At 45.8% G+C, this 23277-nt stretch overlaps 1 protein-coding gene across 2 annotated transcripts in view; it reads left to right on the top strand.

The window, feature by feature from the left end:
- LOC105023498 (ankyrin repeat and IBR domain-containing protein 1) overlaps positions 1 to 23277 on the top strand; it is a 36577-nt gene that overhangs the window by 5380 nt on the left and 7920 nt on the right. For both annotated transcript variants that reach the window (XM_029125839.2, XM_029125840.2), the window contains exons 3-17: positions 2248 to 2548; positions 2663 to 2845; positions 4871 to 4988; positions 7686 to 7894; positions 8869 to 8957; positions 9160 to 9304; positions 10606 to 10772; positions 12509 to 12597; positions 14224 to 14354; positions 19471 to 19605; positions 20557 to 20643; positions 20782 to 20848; positions 21087 to 21232; positions 21524 to 21702; positions 21826 to 21877. In XM_029125839.2, the coding sequence (XP_028981672.1) occupies positions 2248 to 2548; positions 2663 to 2845; positions 4871 to 4988; positions 7686 to 7894; positions 8869 to 8957; positions 9160 to 9304; positions 10606 to 10772; positions 12509 to 12597; positions 14224 to 14354; positions 19471 to 19605; positions 20557 to 20643; positions 20782 to 20848; positions 21087 to 21232; positions 21524 to 21702; positions 21826 to 21877 (2098 nt within the window). The remainder of the gene's footprint in view (positions 1 to 2247; positions 2549 to 2662; positions 2846 to 4870; positions 4989 to 7685; positions 7895 to 8868; positions 8958 to 9159; positions 9305 to 10605; positions 10773 to 12508; positions 12598 to 14223; positions 14355 to 19470; positions 19606 to 20556; positions 20644 to 20781; positions 20849 to 21086; positions 21233 to 21523; positions 21703 to 21825; positions 21878 to 23277) is intronic.

Here is a 23277-nt window from a genome sequence, read left to right as displayed (position 1 = left end):
TAACCTTGTGGTTAATGCCCACCCTAACCTACTAGAACCAAGGACATCAATGCTTTTCATACCATATCCAAGGCCATATGTGGTGAACAGATATGAGTAGCATACACGCTAGGTAGCTAGCCTGCTACTTAGATGGCTCTTTAGCTTACCTATTGAAGAGAAATGTGGCAGATGTGGCTCACTAATAGTCGATTTATTCCTTCTTATTTTGAGTTTTCTCCTGAGTTCTATTTTATCTTTGGTGCTAAGAACGCCAAACCAGGACGGGACCAAAATAAACAAGATAAAAACATTGGGAAGTGGCTGAGTAACGATTGTGAATACACTGACAACAACAAACTATTTGGGAAGTACTCTCTTTCAAACATCTTTTCCTATTTCCCTTTTAGAATGTAATTGTAATTTTTGTGCTTTTGTGTGGTGGAAATTTTACAAATTGGCCCTTTGTTGTTACTTGTAATCATAAACAATATTCTGTCCTGTTCTGCATTCTTTTCCCTTGCATATCTTTGTAGAGAATACAACATTATATCTGTCTCAAGGATCCTGCCTCTGTGCTCACTGATACCATCACAGGACAGACACAACTTTTTTTTTTTTAGAAGTCTCTGTGTATCAAAAGGGAAGGAATGAGGAATTGAATGTTATCTTGTGTTTTTATGATCATAAAATTTAACAGATGAGGCTTAAAAATTACCAACCCCCTATGTTTGGAGTAGTTTGGAGATTATTTACCTGCTCTTCTTTCTACTGTAATGATTGTCTGTGTGCGTGTTTGGAGATCGTAACACAACTAGTGACCTCCTCAGTGCCGTGTCCAGCCAGAGAAGTGAGCAGAATTGTAGTTTTGTGTGTGTGTGTGTTTCTGCTCCATGCACTTTGTCCCATCTGGCCCTGCTAGGAACCATCTGTCAGAAACACAGGCAGGGGAAACCCTGGGACCAAGCTACTAGCCCTGTTCAAACACTTTAGAAATCCTTTCTTCATATCTCCCTTCCATCCCTGGGACCAAGCTACTTACCCTGTTCAAATACTTGAGAAATTCTTCATTCGTTTCTCCCTTCCATCCCTGGGACCAAGCTACAAGCTCTGTCATTCTCAACCCTTAGGCCCGGTTGAACCTCTTTAGAAATCCTTCCTTTCTTGAGACTGTATTAGGATGTCTGATCTCTTCAGTTGCTCCGAGGCTCCACTTCCAGCTTTTTCACTGCCTTAAACATTAGTTCTGTAGGGCCCCCGATTGCAGGCTGTAGCCACACCTTCCTTGTCCCCCTTAACAACAGTTCTGTGGGGGAATGGATAGTTGTAATGATAAGTTGCCCGTGCTACCTGTTTACGAGTTCCTTAGTCAGTTGACTGCAGGTCTGTACTGGGACTATGTTTTTGGCCTGGGTTGATAGGACACTGCTTAGGACAGGCGTTTTGTATTATTGGTTCAACGTGTGAGCCAAGGCCGTCGTCTTCTACTGTTACAGCAGTCCTGGGTTATCGCACACAGTCAGTGGGGAAGTCGATTGTTGTTATCAACTGTTGGTCATCAATACAACTGTCCGTGTTCCTCTGGGACATAAAGCTGGTTTGGCTGTCAACGTGGGATTTTCCAGAACATGAGTCAAACTGTTAAAGTCAGATTAGAGGGTTTTTCTACGTGAGCACAATAGAGTTGTTTTTTCTAAAGCTCAAGTCAAAGCCGACAGCGAGACTGTTGCCTCTGGCCTAACTATTATTGTGGAGAACAAATAACTATCTTGTCTATAAAGTCTCTCCACCAGATTGAAACTAAGCCTTTCTTGCCACCCCCACGAAAGCCTGTGGCGGTCTTGTACCATGCTATTATTGTGTGTCTGTCTTGTTGACCCTTTAGCCAGTAGTTATTTGTTAGCATTAACGTGACTATTACAATTAATGGTTCATGGACTGTAAGTATGACATTTTTAAAGGGGTGGTTGGGCATTTTGTCAATAAGGCCCTTTTTCCAGTCCTTCAGAGTCTGGGCAGAAAATGAGCAAAGGCCACTTGATTTGGTGAGTGACCGGCGCAAATGTCATCAGCCATGTTAGCAAATGGTCACAGGGCATTTAACAGCTGCCCCCCAGACCCCCCCCCCCCCCAGACCCCCCCCTCCCCACCATCCAAAGCCGGCGGTTGAACTGGCAAGAAAGTGGAAAGTGGACTTATTTCCTGAATCCTGAACGATCCCGTTTTAAACGTCCCCGTTTCATTTCAAACCCCCCCCCCCCCCCACAGGTCGTTTCTCTTCAGCAAGGACGGAAACCCCAACAAGCGCAACGTGCACAACGAGACGGCCCTCCACCTCCTCTGCATGGGGCCCCAGATCCTGACATCTGAGGGGACCCTGCAGCCGCGGCTGTGCCGGCCCGAGCTGGACGAGGCGAAGAGAGCCGAGTGTCTCCAGGTCATCCTGAAGTGGACCGGGGCCAAGCTGGACCGGGGCGAGTACGAGAGCGCCGACGTCAACGCCGCCGACAACAAGAAGAACACGTCGCTGCACTATGCCGCCGCCTCGGGGATGAGGACATGCGTGGAGGTACGAGCCTGGCCCCCGAGGTGTATGTCGTCTTATGTCGTAAGCCAGGATTGGCCCGTGCTGGGCTCCTGTGTCCTGGAGCGGCCGTGTCTTGAATACCTGTTTTCTCTGTAGATTCTGGTGAAGAAGAACGCCGACCTGTTCGCGGAGAACGAGGACCGCGAGACGCCTTGCGACTGTGCGGAGAAGCAGCAGCACAAGGACCTGGCCCTCAGCCTGGAATCCCAGATGGTGTTCAGCCGGGCCCCAGAAACCGAGGGCATCGAGGCGGAGTACGCCGCCCTGGACCGCAGAGAGGTAGGCTAACTAAATGGCTAGCTAGCTAACTACACTAACAAGCTAATTACTAGCCAATAAGTGAAATGTATTCGCTAGTTGTCCTGCTGAAGTTAGCATGGACATTCCACCGTATCAAATCAATGAAGCATGTAAAAATCTTTTTTTGTTTGTTTTGGTATATGTGTTGATCTACTAGGGTGTGTAGGGTGTAAACATGATCAGTAGTGCGGTGATTTGGTAGGAAGCCAATTTGTCCTTTACTCAAGACATTTTGTTCTGTAAGGAAGGCCAGCATTCGGGCATTGATGATGCTGCAGAAAACCTTCCCCATGTTACTGCTCACACAGATGCCTCGGTAGTTATTAGGGTCCGATTTGTCTCCACTCTTATGTATTGGGGAAATAAGCCCCCGGCTCTAAATCTCAGGGAAGCAGCCGGCTTCAAGGACCAGGTTGAACAACTTAAGCAGGACCTGCTGCAGCTCAGGAGTGCTGTTCTTAAGCATCTCTGTCCTGATACTGTCAGGACCGCATGACTTCCCTGGTTTTAGTTTTTTAATGCTGTCTTCTAATTCTAATTATTTTATTGTAATTTGGTAATCAGGTGGGTCTTGATTGTTCTTGATAGCTGTTTCAAGTATTCCTAATTTATCTTGTATTTGTTTCTGGTTAAAGGTTAGACTGTTAAGTGGTATTTCTTTATACAGGTTTTCAAAATGTTTTTCCAAACATAACCATTTTGAATTCCTAAATGTTTATTTTCGTTTTTTTCTCTCTCTCTCGTTCTGTGTCTCTCTCTCTCTCTCTCGTTCTGTGTCTCTCTCTCTCTCTCTCGTTCTGTGTCTCTCTCTCTCTCTCTCTCTCTCGTTCTGTGTCTCTCTCTCTCTCTCTCGTTCTGTGTCTCTCTCTCTCTCTCGTTCTGTGTGTCTCTCTCTCTCTCTCTCGTTCTGTGTCTCTCTCTCTCTTGTTCTGTGTCTCTCTCTCTCTCTCTCTTGTTCTGTGTCTCTCTCTCTCTCTCTCTCTCTCGTTCTGTGTCTCTCTCTCTCTCGTTCTGTGTCTCTCTCTCTCTCGTTCTGTGTCTCTCTCTCCCTCGTTCTGTGTCTCTCTCTCTCTCGTTCTGTGTCTCTCTCTCTCTCGTTCTGTGTCTCTCTCTCTCTCGTTCTGTCTCTCTCTCTCTCTCGTTCTGTCTCTCTCTCTCTCTCGTTCTGTCTCTCTCTCTCTCTCGTTCTGTCTCTCTCTCTCTCGTTCTGTCTCTCTCTCTCTCGTTCTGTCTCTCTCTCTCTCTCTCTCGTTCTGTGTCTCTCTCTCTCTCGTTCTGTGTCTCTCTCTCTCTCGTTCTGTGTCTCTCTCTCTCTCTCTCGTTCTGTCTCTCTCTCTCTCTCTCGTTCTGTCTCTCTCTCTCTCTCTCGTTCTGTCTCTCTCTCTCTCTCTCTCTCTCGTTCTGTCTCTCTCTCTCTCTCTCTCTCTCTCTCGTTCTGTCTCTCTCTCTCTCTCTCTCTCGTTCTGTCTCTCTCTCTCTCTCTCTTTCGTTCTGTCTCTCTCTCTCTCTCTTTCGTTCTGTCTCTCTCTCTCTCTCTCTCGTTCTGTCTCTCTCTCTCTCTCTCTCTCGTTCTGTCTGTCTCTCTCTCTCTCTCTCTCTCGTTCTGTCTGTCTCTCTCTCTCTCTCTCTCTCGTTCTGTCTGTCTCTCTCTCTCTCTCTCTCGTTCTGTCTGTCTCTCTCTCTCTCTCTCTCTCGTTCTGTCTCTCTCTCTCTCTCTCTCTCGTTCTGTCTCTCTCTCTCTCTCGTTCTGTCTCTCTCTCTCTCTCTCTCTCTCGTTCTGTCTCTCTCTCTCTCTCTCTCTCTCGTTCTGTCTCTCTCTCTCTCTCTCTCTCTCGTTCTGTCTCTCTCTCTCTCTCGTTCTGTGTCTCTCTCTCTCTCGTTCTGTGTCTCTCTCTCTCTCTCTCTCTCTCGTTCTGTGTGTCTCTCTCTCTCTCTCTCGTTCTGTGTCTGTGTCTCTCTCTCTCGCTCGTTCTGTTTCTCTTCTATCTATTTTCCTGTCCCCAGCTGTACGAGGGTCTAAGGCCTCAGGAGTTACGTCGTCTGAAGGACATGCTGATAGTTGAGACGGCAGACATGCTCCAGGTCCCCCTCTTCACAGGCGAGGCCCTGCTCCGAGCGCACGGTAAAAAAAACACACACACACAGCAGACATGCTCCAGTTTTGCCTCTTCACTACTGACACCCTGCTCAGAGCACAGGGTTATCAAAGACAGCAGGCATCCCAAGGCCCGGCTAAAGGCCCACGCTACGCTGCAGAGAGACATGCTCTCAGACCACTCTCACACAGTCTCAAACTGCTTCCTGTCCCACAGGTAATGCACTTCTGTGGGGCATCCACGCTAGATTAGATGACCTGAAGCTGGAGTGTTCTCACACTTTTAGTACATGCTCTGACTCATCAAATCAGTTTGTGCTCCCATCACAGCCGAGGATGTGCCATTTGGTGCCCTTTAAACACTCGTGTTCGACTGCTTTAGGCCGAGTACCCGGACTGTTGGTGTTAAGCGCCTAGAGCTCCGGTCAAATGCAAAGAAATGTAATCGCTTCCCTGCGTTCGTTTCCAATTAGAAAGACATTCCGAGCAGTCCGGTTGAAACCTAAATCAGAAATCAAAGAGATGAACTCTTGTGACTACGGGGGTGAAGCCTGGCCTTTGAGTGATACTCTATCTGTATTCTGTGCTTTTGGGAATCCTTCATTTGATAAGACCCGGACTCACTCTGTTTAAATTTCTTGGTGTTTTTTTTACGGACATGTAATTAATAGGTGTCTGTATTAAGCCTTAGGCAGGAGGACAAGCGCTGTATTTCAGACCCAGCCCTTGCCCGTTCCAACTTCCACCAAGACTGTCTTTCAGCGAGGGGATCGTTGAACCCATCACCTTGGGGGCACGCTCGTGACTTGAATGAGTCGACTTATGTTCCATTCGCTTTTTAAATAATAGAACGTACGGTATTCAAATGAACAAATCAGACCTGTCTTTTTTTTCGTTTTTTTTTTGCTTCATTTTGTCTACAAGATATAAACCTTAGTCACCCAAAAACACCTCACTCGGGAGGCGCGTCTCTTGTCGAATCTGAAATTCAGACAGACCAACACACCTGTCATAATTAATCGCGCCTGTCCATTACTTCTGCCACGTTGGGCATGAAGATATCCCTCATGGAATTACACTTTGCTCATGGATCCTGCGTCCTCTCCATCTGCCTGCGAGGGGTAATTAGCCCCTACAACTCCAGACGGGCTCCGCTCCCTTGGCTGTGTGATACTCGTGCACATGGCGGAGGCGCATGTTAACCCCGTGAAAACGGAGGAACGGACGGAGGAGGACTGTGTCGGCCGGGTTTGTGCCGGCGTGGGAACTGGTCAGCCCCCGGGCGGGTGTAGTCCTGTCTGTCATGCTCAGGCCGCAGGGAACCGGATCGAGGCTGATGTCCCAAATGGCGTCTTAATCCCTAGCTTTAAAATGGCACCTAAACCACACGTTTTGATAGTTTTAGATCACAGCCCTGTACTTAATATGGTGCTCTACTTTAGATCTGAGACTTATTCTGAAAAAGTGCACTACTTTTTGACCAGAGGACGGTAAAAAATATAGTGCACTACTTTTTGACCAGAGGACGGTAATAAATATAGTGCACTACTTTTTGACCAGAGGACCGTAATAAATATAGTGCACTACTTTTTGACCAGAGGACCGTAATAAATATAGTGCACTACTTTTTGACCAGAGGACGGTAATAAATATAGTGCACTACTTTTTGACCAGAGGACGGTAATAAATATAGTGCACTACTTTTGACCAGGGACCACAGGACTATGGTCAGAAGTAGTGGACTATATAGACAACAGGGTGCAATTTAGGATCCATTCAGAGTTTCTTGGTGGGCTCTGATGTTCTGCAGCTTCTTGAGTCGCATGTCTCCTGTGGTGCAGACAAGAATACCCAGAAACCCAGTTGTTTCAGACAATGGAACACATCTTTGAAGCCCTGTTCCATTGTCCTCCTGGAGCTGCAGAACATGTTCTTCTTGTACCTCACATTTCCCTCCATGTATCCTGATTGGGAATAGAATAGTTAGGTTGTTTTTCCCTGTACCGAGAAGGAAAAACCTGTTGAATTTGTCTAAGAAAGGTCTGGTTTGTGCCGAACTGAAGGCGCTGAACAGATCTGCTCTTTGTCGTCCGCTGCAGCCCAGGACGGAGAAAAGGCGATTAAAAAAAAAAAAAAAAAAAAACGGGCTTGTGTCACACACAGTGTACAGTGCCCCCCAGGGCTGCCGAGTTTAATTTGGGGGAAATGACGTGTCATTGACTAGTTGAGTCAAAAGCGTCCCAGGGGTCTCTGGGATGCAGCGCGATTTAACCGGACTCATCTCCTTGAGCATGTGTTCTGAATGTTGTTTCTCTTGAGTGCGGCTGATCATGTAGTCGATATGAATGTTCTTGCATTTGGTGAGACTTAACAGATCGGCCCGCCGGCGCCAGATGGAGTAGTGTTTAAGTGTTTTTCTCAAATTTCTAAATGGGGGGAAAATCCATAATGGCAAACCTTATCGGTCCCTGAGGCGAATTAATTATTTCTGAGGAGTGGGGCCTATGCACCTATGCTGTTTCTCTCTTTCTCTGGGTCGCTCTCTGTCTCTCTGGGTCGCTCTCTGAGACCAACATTTTACATATTGCGTTTGTATTTGTGTTCAGTGTAAAGTTAGGCCCCTTTTCTCTCATTACTCTCCCCCGTAGTGTGAAAAGGCTCTTTAGAAATGCGGCCAATGTTGGAGGCTCGGGCGTCAAATTTCCCCTCTCCTTGTGGTTCTAGACTGGGACAGGGAGAAGCTGTTGGAGGCCTGGATGTCTAATGCCGAGGAGTGCTGCCAGCGGTCCGGGGTTCACAAGCCCAGTGCCCCCCCCAGCGGGTATAATGCCTGGGATACACTGCCCTCGCCACGTACCCCCAGGACCACTCGATCCTCCGTCACCTCCCCAGATGACATCAGCCTTACTCCCGGCGATGAAGACAGACCACTGGTAAGCGAGTAAGCTTCAAAGGGCACTTAATCTCATGTTTTCTGCAGAAAACCACCTGGGCGATGTGCTTGAGTTGCACTTCAGCTAATCCCGGCTTAATGCGGGAATGAACTAAAGTGCTCATCAAAAAATTACCAGCACCCCCCCCCCCCCCGAAATTGTAAATGATGCAAATGCCTGTGAACTCTGGATTTGTCCAAAGCACTGGAACTAATGCTGCTCATTATCTCACGCAAACCGTTGTTCAATGACAGACCTGCAGTACCGCTCTGGTCTCCTTGGTCTGTCCTCAAGTGATTGGCTGTGGTGGAACGCTCCACGGCCCGTCCTCCTGTTGTGACAGACCCATGATTTCAGAACACCAAAACACAGACTCTTTGTGGGCAACTGAACTGAGCTATTGATGACAATTCGGTCAGGCTGAGATCCGACTGCCATCCACTCATCTCAGCTCGACGAAGTGAAGTACCAGTCTGTTGTCTTTGTGCCTCAATGAGCTGTAGTGTTACATGTTTAAAACCGGAACGGTCCTGAAGCTAGGCTGAACATTGTGCTGATTGACCAGTTTCTCAACTCAAGGGGCCTTTCTAAAGGTTCCAGTAGATGGGGTCCCGGGCAGCCCGCTGCAGAGATCAATACAGTGATTGTTTAGTTCCACTGGGTTCTCTCTCGGGCCATTGTTCTATTTCAGACTCTCTAACAAGGCCGCTTTGTGTTGGAGCCCTGGGGAGATATTCTATGGAATGATGTCAAGAGATGATGAAGAACGGTCTCAGGCTTATGGAAGAATGTCTTGGCATTTGTTGCAGCTAGTCGGAATAGTTATTCGTTTTAGATCCTATGTTTTATGCTCTGTTGCTAATTTGACCGTCAGATGAAACCCAGTTGCAGGATCTTTTCCTGTTTGCCCGCCCAAGCTGGCGTGTTCAGTGTGAAATTCTCACACTCCTGTGTTTCCTTGGTGTCTCCAACAGTGTGGTATCTGCATATGCCCGATCTCCATCTTTGAGGAGCCTGTCGACGTGTCGTGTGGTCATGAATTCTGCCGAGCCTGCTGGGAGGGGTGAGCTCCTTCCTTCCATAAATCCAGATGCCACACCAACTCTTCACGTAGTGCACAAAATTTGTAAATAGTCTTTAATTGCTATGGTTTATTTTTATTTTGTATTTAGTTCGGTCTAACTGTGATTTGAAGTGCTATCTTTTGTGCCGTTATTAACTGGAGTCTTGTCTGTCTGTCTGTCTGTCCGTCCGTCCCTCGTCAGGTTTCTGAATCTGAAGATTCAGGAGGGGGATGCCCACAATATCTTCTGCCCAGCCTACGACTGCTTCCAGCTGGTTCCTGTGGAGGTCATAGAGAGTGTTGTTTCCAGGGAGATGGACAAGAGATACCTGCAGTTTGACATCAAGGTATAAGCGATCGCCATAGGGATGTGTTGCGTTGGGGCTTATATTTTCAGGGGTTATTCCATGTTGTTTAACTAGCGTCCGCCACTAGCAGCGCCGTACCAAGGCACCGTACCAGGGCGAAACCAATGTGTCACGTGATGTCATTTAGCATTAGAAAAACAACTGTTATTTTAAACTGAGAAATAAAATGTCCGTCTACACAAACAAATTCAATTATCTGAGTCAAGTGAACAAATAAAACCACATTGCTTGTCTACCTTGTCTTGAAAAGCAGCACTCATCCTCTGTTTTCGCATTGTAGTCAGTACTGCCTTCCTGGACTGTTCTGTTCAGGTTCCTCCTGATAGCAGCTAAACAACTGTGAGTCCGATACTCACTCAGAGCCTATAGGCTGTGTAATGAGTCCCCCTAAAACAGCTTCATTACCGGGCCTAGTAGTTGTCATTATTATTGCTAGGCTACGGACAAGGGCGCTAACCAACCGTTGCAACCTTCAGCATATAATGAATTGTCATCTAATGTCAGACACAAATGTAAGAGCCATGTCGTCGTTCCTCTTTCAAGTTTAGTCTTGCCGCCACAGGTTGGCTATGCAGCCTAATTATGTTAATGATATTTATTTGCTTGCCGAACTACCCAGTTCCCTTGTGGAATGGTGGGTTCTGCCTGCATATGTAGCCTAATTACCCCGCAAAGTTATGAATTCTAGTAGACTCCCTCACTGACTTGGAGAATAGCAAATTCAGCAACATAAGTTAGACAAGTAAACAAATGATTATGTAATTTCTTCTGAATAAATAATAATCCATTCCTGCTTTTTGTAAAACGACTTAATCTATGGCGTGGCTGCATGCACTTCTGTGTTCCATTTATTCGGGAATTACACTGCGCCAGAAAAAGCCATTTCTTCTGGCAATCATTTAGGGAATAAAATGTTAATCTGTGCAGATGGAGTTTGTTGTTTATTAACTAAAATTCTGGGTCCATCTGTCTGACGGGTATTTTTAAATCCTCACACCCTCCAGACCTCCAAGGCCACCAATTGAGATCCGATCCCAATCTAGGGGGCACACTTCAGAATTTCAGAGTTTGGTTAATCGGGTCCTATGCGGATCAGTGAGGACCTGTCATTTCTGCTGCTCTGCATAGTTTTTTTTCAGACTAGAGGAATACTGATGTGTTCGTGAGTTTGAATTCTCCCCCTCCCTACTGGAATATACTGTGTGTTTTGGCCCGGCTCCTCAGTTCTGTGGCCAACTACTAATCTGTTTGAATGTACTTTAATTCCCCCTCTACCCAAGGCCTTTGTGGAGAACAACCCGGCCATTCGCTGGTGTCCCCGGGCGGGATGCGAGCGGGCCGTCCGCCTGTCGTCTCAGGGTCCTGGGAGCAGCTCCTCTGACCCCTTCAGCTTGCCCCTACTGAGAGCCCCTGCTGTGGACTGTGGAAAGGGACATCTCTTCTGCTGGTCAGTACAGCTCCGTTCCCCATACGACGTCTTACGAAGGCTTTACAAGCTCTGCATTGGGTAGATGAGCTGTAAATTGTTTGGCTTTCATAACGCTGCGTAGGTTCTCACAGAGCATTCATGCACACTACAGAGGTTTTCAGATAATTGCTGAGCACTGTATAGGTTCTCAGATCATTCGTAAGCACTGGATAGGTTCTCAGATGATTTTTAAGCACCACACACGTTCTCAAATGATTTGCACGCAGTCCACAGGTTCTAAGAGGACTTTTAAGCAGTACATAGGTTCTTGGATTCATAAGTTCTATGTAGGTTCTAAGATGATTCATAAGAACTCCATTGTTTCTCACTGATCATTCGTAAGCACTACAAAAGCTGTGGTACACTTCACAGCTGGTCTTTGTCAATAGGGAGAATATAGCCTACAGGCCTATGTGTACATTAGTGTTTTAAAAATGCAAATATAGTGTCTCTACTTTTTTACCCTGCAATGGTGCTTTGACTGTTAACATGTCCTAACACTGTTAACATGGCCTAACATCATCGGCCTACTTAGCATTTTAGTACATTATTATACTGCTCTTAATGTGAACTTACCTGCTATTCTTTAGAGTATAGCATTAGTACATTACGTACACTTGATTATAATCAACCTCTTCAGACTGGTTTTGGTAATAAACCCTAAATGAAGTGGTACACAGAGGTGTGTCTCTGTGTGTGTGTGTGTCTCTGTGTGTCTCTGTGTGTGTGTCTCTGTGTGTGTGTCTCTGTGTGTGTGTCTCTGTGTGTGTGTGTGTGTGTGTGTGTGTGTGTGTGTGTGTGTGTGTGTGATTTCGTTTTCATGGGCCATCTCCCCGGGTCTCTTTCGGTATGAGGCCGTCCAGAGGTGTGAACACTGCTTCCTGTGTGTGGTGATGTTGCACTCTGAATGTCGTAAAGCATGAAGCTGCTGATAAGAGTCACAGCCTTGACATTGTCTGAGAACGACAGGGTCCTGGCTCACGTCCTTTGCACCTTGGGAAGGGGGGCTAACACGGAGTTGTCAGAGGAGAGAGAGAGAGAGAGAGAGCGAGAGAGAGAAAGAGAAAGAAAGGGCTTAGAACAGAGCCGTGGGGGACACCCGCAGTAAGAGCCTGTGGAGTGGACAGATTCTCTCCACGCCACCTGGTAGGAGAGGCCTACCTGGTTGTATGCCTTCCAAGAGTGCAGAGCCTGAAATGTCCATCACAGAGACGATGTAAAGGAGGAGGCGGTGGTTCACACGGTAGAGGGAGTGGATAACTGTAAGACTGTGAAAACCGAGGGAGAGAGCTAGCTTGGCCATTGCGAAGAGCTCCTCTGACAGAAAATGGCAGTCTGTCGAGTGACATGTCTTGAAGCCTGACTGGCTTGGGTCAAAGATATTGTTTTGACTGCGATAACGGGAGAGTTGTTCAGAAAGCACCCTCAAGTTTATTTTAACTGAAATAAAGAAGTATGCTGGGTTTTTTTAGTATTTTTTTTAGGTCAGGAGCTCCGGTCATAACATAAATAGCCAAATCTTTTTATTTTTTATTTTTTAAGCTACTCACTCATCTGCAAACCTGTTGTCTTTCAGAAACCGGTGGATTGCAGTGCATCTATAAATGTATTGTTTCTCATGAAAGTCTTGAAGAGGGGTTTAACTCTTGCTGTCTGTCTGTCTGCCTGCCTGCCTGCCTGCCTGTCTGTCTGTCTGTCTGCCTGCCTGTTTACAGGGAGTGCCAGGGAGAAGCCCATGAACCATGTGACTGTGATACATGGAAGATGTGGCTCGCCAAAGTCACTGAGATGAGACCCCAAGAATGTGAGCACCCGTGACACCAATACTATGTTAATGTTATTATTTCTTCATTTATATTCCAATGTATAACAGTATACTAAGTGAATTGGTGTTTTACCGTGCCTGTGAAGACCACACTGATACTTCTTTCTTGCATTTGAACTGATGGTTCTGGCCCATGCATTGGAACGTTCTCAACGTATCCTTTTTACTTTAGGGCATTTTTTGCTTTATTCGAGAGAGGATGGAGCGAGTGCTTAAATATCTTTAAGCCAGGTTGGGTCCCCTGCCGCTGTCCTTAGGTAACAGGGGCTGTGGATCAGACCACTCCGTGGATCTTTTGAATGGGCCGCTAATGTCACTTCCAGTCACAGATGCCCATGTTATCAGAGCAGTTCAGACAGACCTCTCCTTCCCACTGAGGGACCCCCAGAGCTTTGTCTCTGAGAAGTTGTGGAGACCCCTGTAAAGATATCAAATAACCAAAACAAAGAAACACCTGTAACAAAACACCCCTGTAAAGATATCAAATAACCAAAACAAAGAAACACCTGTAACAAAACAGCCCTGTAAAGATTTCAAATAACCTAAACGAAGAAACACCTGTAACAAAACAGCCCTGTAAAGATTTCAAATAACCTAAACGAAGAAACACCTGTAACAAAACACCCCTGTAAAGATATAAAATAACCTAAACGAAGAAACGCCTGTAACAAAACACCCCTGTAAAGATATCAAATAACCAAAACGAAGAAACGCCTGTAACAAAACACCCCTGTAAAGATATCAAATAACCAAAACAAAGAAACGCCTGTAACAAAACACCCCTGTAAAGATATCAAATAACCAAAACAAAGAAACACCTGTAACAAAACACCCCTGTAAAGATATCAAATAACCAAAACAAAGAAACACCTGTAACAAAACACCCCTGTAAAGATATCAAATAACCAAAACAAAGAAACACCTGTAACAAAACACCCCTGTAAAGATATCAAATAACCAAAACAAAGAAACACCTGTAACAAAACACCCCTGTAAAGATATCAAATAACCAAAACAAAGAAACGCCTGTAACAAAACACCCCTGTAAAGATATCAAATAACCAAAACAAAGAAACGCCTGTAACAAAACACCCCTGCGTCTATGATATTTACAGTCCTCCGACACACCGTCCTGTCTTGCTCTCAAATGTGCGATTGTATTGTACTAATCTAGGGCTAAGGTCAAAAGAAGTGCACATGGCATTAGTTTTCTGTACAGGCAATAGGCTGCTATTTGTGACACGAGCCTGTTTTAGATGCTGGCTACAGACAGCACTTCCTTTCCTTCGGGGATGAAAGGCGTCAATGTTCTGAAACCATTTTTCACAGGTGATTTGTTTTTTGTTCCGGCTATAAAATCTGTCACCGTTCCTCTCCTCTCAATCAGTCTGCTACATAAGGCCCTCCTTCCTCTGGAGCCCTGCCACCTCCTATTGCAGAATAGTGCACTAAATATGGAAAGTGTGCAATTTCAGACTCATGCAGAAACTAACAAATAGTGTTTGCACATACAAGCACATAAACATGTTTTGTTTTACTGTGGAATGCTGAGGTATGAAACAAGCCTTGTTCATGTTGTATTTTTTTGGGTGGGGTGTGGGGAAGTGGCTGGCGTGAGCGAAGCTTATGAAGACGCAGCCAACTGCTTGTGGCTGCTTACTAACGCCAAGCCCTGCGCCAACTGCAAGTCCCCGATTCAGAAGAACGAAGGCTGCAACCACATGCAATGTGCCAAGGTACGACGGTGTCATTAACCCCTTGGACCAGCAGGGGGTGCAGGTTCCCTACAGGCCCAGTACATGGTTATGAAAGTGTGTGTGTGTGTGTGTGTGTGTGTGTGTCATGCCAAAAGGTTGCACTAATAATTATAACGTGCACCTAGAGGCAATGTAGTAATCTCTGTAGTATTACTAGATCAATTCTAACCTGGTGTGAAATGGCCCGCGACGGCAGCCTTTTCAGGGTTCGGACATCTATCTGAGGAATGCTAAACTCTCAAATTCTCCAGGGATGAGTTATCTGGAAAATTCTATTTTGCCATGGTCCTGAAAAGTAGGGCAATTCTGTGTGGTGTGGCTCGAAGGGTCTCTAATCATGTTGAAACCACCCTAAGATTGGATCTCTCTTCATATACTATATTTCTTCTGGTAGTTACTGTAGAAGATTGGTCTAAAGTTTCTGAGGAAAAGTGAGAGTTCCTTTTAGTTTTTCATTGCTAAAAAAATAGCCACCGGTCACTTTTCAAACTCAGCCGTTTGGATTAAAAGAAGCCATGTCAGGAAGTAAGAATGCATCTTGTGATGCAGCGTTGAAATTGATTTGAAAAACAACCTTTAGATTTGTTCTGACGTGTGATTTTTTACATGTGATTCCTTCCTAGGGGCCTTAGAGAATATATTGCAGTCAGAGAAAAGCAATGCCTATACACCAACAGTAGCTTAGTTAATTCAATTGTTTCAGACTTAATGGAGTGTCACTATTTTACAACCTTCGTCTTATGTGCTTTCTTACCTGAAAGGTAAAAGGAAAAACTGTTAGCCGTGGTTTACCTTTATTGAAACAGCCATGTCAAATCTCTGCTATCTTTTTTTTTTGTCACCTCAAGCTGAAGTTCTGTGTCATCGTGGAGTTGTGTGAGCAGCATGTTCAGTGTTTATGGCCAAATCGCCTTTGTGAATGTACACTCACCTAAAGGATTATTAGGAACACCTGTTCAATTTCTCATGAATGCAATTATCTAATCAACCAATCACATGGCAGTTGCTTCAATGCATTTAGGGGTGTGGTCCTGGTCAAGACAATCTCCTGAACTCCAAACTGAATGTCAGAATGGGAAAGGTGATTTAAGCATTTTTGAGCGTGGCGTGGTTGTTGGTGCCAGACGGGCCGGTCTGAGTATTTCACAATCTGCTCAGTTACTGCGATTTTCACGCACACCCATTTCTAGGGTTTACAAAGAATGGTGTGAAAAGGGAAAAACATCCAGTATGCGGCGGTCCTGTGGGCGAAAATGCCTTGTTGATGCTAGAGGTCAGAGGAGAATGAGCCGACTGATTCAAGCTGATAGAAGAGCAACTTTGACTGAAATAATCACTCGTTACAACCGAGGTATGCAGCAAAGCATTTGTGAAGCCACAACACGCACAACCTTGAGGCGGATGGGCTACAACAGCAGAAGACCCCACCGGGTACCACTCATCTCCACTACAAATAGGAAAAAGAGGCTACAATTTGCACGAGCTCACCAAAATTGGACACTTGAAGACTGGAAGAATGTTGCCTGGTCTGATGAGTCTCGATTTCTGTTGAGACATTCAGATGGCAGAATTTGGCGTAAACAGAATGAGAACATGGATCCATCATGCCTTGTTGCCACTGTGCAGGCTGGTGGTGGTGGTGTAATGGTGTGGGGGATGTTTCTTGGCACACTTTAGGCCCCTTAGTGCCAATTGGGCATTGTTTAAATGCCACGGCCTACCTGAGCATTGTTTCTGACCATGTCCATCCCTTTATGACCACCATGTACCCATCCTCTGATGGCTACTTCCAGCAGGATAATGCACCATGTCACAAAGCTCGAATCATTTCAAATTGGTTTCTTGAACATGACAATGAGTTCACTGTACTGAAATGGCCCCCACAGTCTCAACCCAATAGAGCATCTTTGGGATCTGGTGGAACGGGAGCTTCGTGTCATGGATGTGCATCCCACAAATCTCCATCAACTGCAAGATGCTATCCTATCAATATGGGCCAACATTTCTAAAGAATGCTTTCAGCACCTTGTTGAATCAATGCCACGTAGAATTAAGTCTGAAAGTCCGTATTGCCCAGCGACAGCCCCGAAACCTGAAGGATCTGGAGAAGGTCTGTATGGAGGAGTGGGCCAAAATCCCTGCTGCAGTGTGTGCAAACCTGGGCAAGAACTACAGGAAACCTATGATCTCTGTAATTTCAAACAAAGGTTTCTGTACCAAATATTACGTTCTGCTTTTCTGATGTATGAAATACTTAAGTCATGCAATAAAATCCAAATTAATTACTTAAATCACATTGTATGATTTTTTTTATTTTTTTTATTTATTTTTTTATTCTGTCACTCACAGTTGAAGAGTACCTATGATAAAAATTACAGACTTCTACATGCTTTGTAAGTGGGAAAACCTGCAAAATCGGCAGTGTATCAAATACTTGTTCGCCCACTGTATGTTTTACATATGCGAAGACAGCAGTGACCCTCGGTGTGTGTGACAAGTCTCTAACAGCCATTAAACTGCGGTGAAGAGAAGCGGCCCATATCATGTCCACCAGTGCCTCTGTGCTGTGGTCAGCAGAGATGAGTGTGTTGAACAGGGCGGCCCGGGGGGCTGTCTGTCTGTCATGGCTCCAGTATCTCTGTACAGGCCCAGGGGCCGCGGTGACAGGCCTGTTGTAGTACATGGTGTGGCTGTGGTGTAGATTCAGTGGAACAGACAGGGCAGACAGGCTTGGCATCGCTAATACTCAATTCCACGTCAACCACTGGAGTTTGTTCCCTTTTGCGGAAGTCTAAACAGATTATATATCCGTTGAGGGGTTCCATTACCCCAGGCTGCCGTCCTTTAAGCTTTTTACCAAAACTGTTGGGCAGTGTGTCTGCTTTGTTATTGTTTTAGCTGCGGATTGATCCTATAAACTGGCGGTAAGAGAGTCAAGAGCTGTCTGCTTTTATTGCCAATCCTTTTAATGCCGTTTTATAGCCAGGCAGGCGGTAAGACAGGCGAGCGACAGACAGGCAGAGATAAACGGAGCAAAAGACAGGGCGACAAAGACTGCATACAGACTGCATACAGACTGACCAATGTAAATAGGCGGGCAAGCGGGCGGGCGGGCGCGGAGCGGTGGGCGGGCGGTCGGGCAGGCATATGTGAAGAGGCAGGCAGGCAGGCGCAGGCAGGCGCAGGCAGGCAGGCAGGCGCAGGCAGGCGCAGGCAGGCAGGCATATGCGAAGTGGCTGGCTGGCTGGCTGGCTGGCTGGCAGGCAGGCGCAGGCAGGCAGGCATATGCGAAGTGGCTGGCTGGCTGGCAGGCAGGCAGGCAGGCGCGGAGTGACAGACACAGAACAGATTGTCCCTTAGCAACCACAACCCTAGTGTTTTGGGAGGGGGAAGCATTTCTCTGCAGAAACCTATTACCTAGTTTCCAAGGGACAATATCTATTTTATTCTCCCTCGTCACGTGTTCTTCTCTATCCTTTTCAATTTCTTTGTTTTTCGCTCTCTCAATTTCAATTAAAATGGCTTTATCGGCATGTTTGCATTTCCAAGGGAAATAGAATATAAAACAGATTAAAATGATGAATGACAAAAGGGAAGCACTAAAAGATCATAAATTCAAAGTAAACAATTCACCCAGAAACATGCTATATACTGTGTTGAATGAGTGTGACTGACAGGGAAAATGAATCCAATGAATGTTGATTATATTTAAATTACTCTGTAGTTTATCCTCCACTGGGTTCCCTTTTCTAATGGTGGCAGGTCACAAATCTTGCTGCTTCGATCGCACATCACTGTATTGTTTTGGACAGGAAAGTGGTGCCGGATAGAGGAGCGACTTTTTGCTGAAAGAGCCGTTAGTTGAATTTGAATCCACACTGCAGCAGAATGGGAACCAGAGGCAGGGGCTTAAACCTGTGATTCCCGTCCTTCAGTGCCCCCAGCAGTATACATTTCTGTTGTAACCCTGACCAAGCGCACCTGATTCAACTTGTCAGCTAATTATCAGGCCTCCTTGTTCCGTTGGATTTGGTTGTCTGTCCCAGGTCTAAATAAGTTCCTGATCAGAGGGTTGGAATGAAGAAACATGGCGTGGAATTGGCTCCCGGGTTTGAATACCACTGTTGTAGGGCAGCCGGGTCAAGGCAGAAGTCACGTGTGAGGTTCCGGCGTCCGTATCTTTTCAGAAGGTCGCTGAATTACCTCCCAGGGCCCCAGACTTAAGGCAGAAGGTCTTGGTTATTCTGTAGGCCCTTCCTGAGTAGAGAGCGAAGCAACGGGTCGTCTTCGACGGTACACTTTGCAAGTCCAGTAGGGTGAGGCCAGTTGCTGCAGACTTTTGGTTCTCTCTGTCACTGATTCTTGCTGTCTGCCTCTGTTACCCTCACACTCTCTCTCTCTCTCTCTGTTTCTGTCTTTCTGTCTCCCTTCACTCTGTCCCTATATTGATTTTCTTCAGTGTCATGTCATCTCACTTGTCTCCTCAGGACAGCAGTTTTTTTTGTATTTTATTTTTTTAAAGGTTTGTCACGACTCACCAGGCAGACAGAAGAGCAGTGTTTCTGGTTGGAAACCCCTACGGCTGAATGGGACTGTAATTTATGTGGAATGCTAGTACTTGTGTTTGTTGATTTTAGCCCCCCGTTGTACATTTGGATTGATCTGACAAGTGTGCGTACAGATGGACTCCCTGGGGCGTTTGGGCCAACACGGAGCATCCCACTTGGCTGTGTGTTCCCTGCACACTGCTCTAGACCGTGGGTCGTTAGCGAAGCGACTGACGCTCAGATCGATTTCTTTTAATCCTTATACGCAGGGGAAACTATTGTTAAAACTCCTGTTTAAATATTGTTCTGGCCTTTCTTTATATGAAGATTTAACCCAAAAATGTAGGCCCGTGAGGCTGTAGGTCTCCCCCTCCTCCTGGGCTGCAGACACTGGGGGAGTGCCCCAGTCAGGCCCCTTGTCTGGGCGTGAAGGGAACTGGCTTCCATGGAGGATCTGGAATCCTTCCTGGCATTCTTACGGTTTGTTTGTGGACCAGGCGGTGGTGCTTACTGACCCTCTCTGCCCCCCCCCCCTTTCCCCATGGCAGTGCAAGTACGACTTCTGCTGGATCTGCCTGGAGGAATGGAAGAAACACAGCTCATCCACCGGGGGCTACTACCGCTGTACCAGATATGAGGTCATCAACCAGGTGGAGGAACAGACCAAAGACATGACTGTGGAGGTGGGACCACGAACACACACACACACACACACACACACTCACACACTCTCGTCAGCGCCTCCGGGAGCTATTTTCAAACACTATACCCTCAACGGAGTCTTTCGCATGTTGTTAATGTGCGTCTGTAGCAGCCCCTTTACTCTGTGGTTATAACCCATTTCTGCTCCACTCGCCGACAGAGACCAGCAATGCCCTGGCACTGACAACGACACTCTGCTAGCCAGTAATCATAGGCGTATCTTCGCTGGCAGGTGCAAATCATAATACACTCAGTTTTTAGGCTGGATGTAACACACACACACACACACACACAAACACACTGTAAGTGTGGACTGAAGGTTGCAATCATTGCGTGACAAGACTACTATCAGGACCCAGTGGGAGAAGTGTTTGTTGACTAGAGGACTAACAGGGAGAAGGACATTGTCTGTAGCAGTGCTTCTCCGACCTTTTAGAGGCGTAGGACCTCTTCATAATCCGAGTCTCAAACGGGATAAGAAATGCATGCAGTTTTAATATGACCGTGTCGGTGCCGAATGTGGTGACTTGGGCCCTGCGAAGGAACATTATAAATGCCCACCTCTTGGCAACGGCGATAATTTATTTTAGTTTTTAAGTACTTTTCCTGCAATTCCACACATGTTGCCTTTAGGCGGGGCGAAGGCGTAGCAGCTTTAAAGCTTTTCGTGTGTGGGGATGCAGGAATTATGTTGGACGTACGTACTGTGCATATTAATATATCAGAATCTCTCACTTTCAGAACAAACATTGAAATGATATATCACGTTTTATTGTGTTTTACTCAATGGGTCCCTTGGCCAAAATAAGCTTATTTCTTTGTTGTTGAAAATGGCAAACAATGTCTCTGCAGCCCAGCTGGTGAGAGAGAGAGAGAGGGAAAACCCACCTGATGTAAAGGTCATTGTTCCTGTGTCTGGGTTGTCGTTGCAGGCCGAGAAAAGGCACGAGAGCTTCCAGGAGCTGGACCGCTTTATGCACTACTACACGCGCTTCAAGAACCACGAACACAGTTACCAGGTACGACGAACTGGGCTCCGTTGCAGGCGAGACTCCGGTCTGCTTGGAGGGCTGTGTCCGGTTGTAGCCTGACCTCTGCCCTCTAGCATGTGTGTTTTGTTTTAACTGTCTTGTCATCTTTGTCTCACTTCCGCGCAGCTGGAACAGCGCCTGCTGAAGACGGCCAAGGAGAAGATGGAACAGCTGAGCAGGGCTCTGCGTGGCGGTATGAGCCGCCTTTCATTTGTACTTTCAAATATTTTTATTATTGTTGTTTTTTTGTCCTGACATTGCAAAAAAAAAAAAATCTGAAGTAGGTATGGAAAAACACAATTTGGAGATTAATGTTATAGATGGCCATTATTAAGCCACTGTCTCTTTTAAATATGTAAATACAATCCAGTTTGTGAGTGTGATTAGATTTAAGTAATCCTGCGTCCCGATTCTTGGTTTTTCTCCTTCAGGAGAGGCAGGTCCACCTGACACTACATTTATTGAAGATGCAGTTCTTGAGCTTCTGAAGACGCGACGCATTCTCAAGTGCTCTTACCCCTACGGTTTCTTCCTGGAGCCCAAAAGCACTAAGAAAGAAATCTTTGAACTCATGCAGGTAGGGTTGGATTTGAAGGGTTTTAGATAAAGGCAGATGTTGGTTTTTGTAGTAAAAATTAAAATATCATCATTACTCAAATCCATGTCAAATCCAGGTCCATTTGTTAATATGACATCCTCTTTGGGCATACAACATTTAGGACTTAAGGGATTGTGTAAGTCATTCAGAGTTTGGAACCTGTCATTAATGATGGTGTGATGCGGTAAACATTAGGGCTGTAGTGTCTATTAATGTATATTTAAATGACATACTATTCCTGTTACTTTTATTTTGCCTTCTTGTCTCTAGACTGACTTGGAGATGGTGACAGAGGACCTAGCCCAGAAAGTGAACCGGCCTTACCTCCGAACACCACGCCATAAGATCATCCGAGCAGCCTGCCTTGTGCAACAGAAGAGACAGGAGTTCCTGGCATCCGTGGCCCGGGGTGTGGCTCCAAACGACTCCCCAGAGGCCCCCAGACGCAGGTGGGGCCTCCCAACCCCCACCCACATACCCCGTTCCCCTCAATACACACGGTAACAGCAAGGTTGTGCCGCAGTTCAGGGAAAATGTCCTTTTTGCTCAATTTGTGCTTTTGTGATTTTCAGTTTTGGCGGTGGAACGTGGGACTGGGAGTATCTGGGCTTTGCGTCTCCTGAGGTAAGTTAACTATACCAACCTGAATCGTGGCAGCTGATACTGGAGGGTGGGAACACTTCTGGATTTGATCCTCTCCTTCTGATCAGGGAATGATTCAGACCTGGGACGCCAGCTGAGTTTAATTAACTAACACACAGAAACTACAATCCGGAAGATTCTGGACATCCCAGACCTGAGTTAGCCAGGCCTGGTCTAGCTGCTGTAGATCCGTATTGGAAAATCAACAGCATTTACTAATTAGGTTTGTAATTAGGTTGGTAATTAGGTTATTGGTAATGACTGTCTGTTAGAAAGTGAAGAGATCTAGTTAGTAGAGCGCGTTTGTTTAAAGCTTGTTTGTCAGCATCCTTGTTAGCTATTGCATTTGCAGCCACCAGTGTGCTTGCAGTCTGTGTTTACAAATCACTTATCAATCAGTCTACGTTTACAAATCCCTTGTCTGTCAGTCTACGTTTACAAATCACTTGTCAGTCTACGTTTACAAATCACTTGTCTGTCAGTCTACGTTTACAAATCACTTGTCTGTCAGTCTACGTTTACAGTATCACAAATCACGATGGATTACAACAAAGCTATAGATAAAATATTGTAGATTATGATTTACAAAGTAAACAATGTTCCATTTCCTGAAAAGGAATACTTCTCTATAGCTCATTGATGGCTGAATCACAGAGCGATGGAGGCCTTTTGGGATGTGACAAATGGCATTTCTTTCTTTCAATTTGTAACGGCAGTTCACCACTTTTTAAAGGAATAATAAAATGACACACACGATATGAAGTCTCCCTGCCGCTGCTGTGAATTACCGCTATGGTGCGACAAAATTGTCTTCATTTAGAGGCAGGCTGGTCTAGTCTCATTTAGAGGCAGGCTGGTCTAGTCTCATTTAGAGGCAGGCTGGTCTAGTCTCATTTAACTTCTCAAAGTACTGCCAGTTATACAGGACTTGGCTGCTGTCTCCACTGTTTTTGGAAAAGAGTTGAGAAGTTTCCTTACTGCACAGAACACACACTCTCTCTCTCTCTCTCTCTCTCTCTCTCTCTCTCTCTCTCTCTCTCTCTCTCTCTCTCACACACACACACACACATTGCTCATAGTGAGCTAGCAAGGGGAGGATGGAGGATGGGGCAAAGGGCCACCAGATTGACTTAGTCAGCATTGTAAACACTGTAATTAATTAAAAGCTGCACTTGTAATGGAATGTCTTTCCATGTTTTAGCTTGCAATATGTCTCGCATCTTCATTCTGTTGTTCGCAGTGTCTTCTCCAAATCTATCCTTCCCCTCTCCCTCTATGGTTTCATTTAAATGACTCCAATTCCCCCAGGCCCTTTATAACTACCATCTAGTTGGGCTATGACATGATAAATCATTTGTTAATTTATTTTGTGGGTAAGTGCA

Source organism: Esox lucius, chromosome 16, assembly GCF_011004845.1.
Source record: "Esox lucius isolate fEsoLuc1 chromosome 16, fEsoLuc1.pri, whole genome shotgun sequence".
Classification (NCBI taxonomy): domain Eukaryota; kingdom Metazoa; phylum Chordata; class Actinopteri; order Esociformes; family Esocidae; genus Esox; species Esox lucius.
The sequence above is the reverse complement of the archived record's forward strand: the minus strand, read 5'-3'. Positions and strand labels throughout refer to the sequence as shown.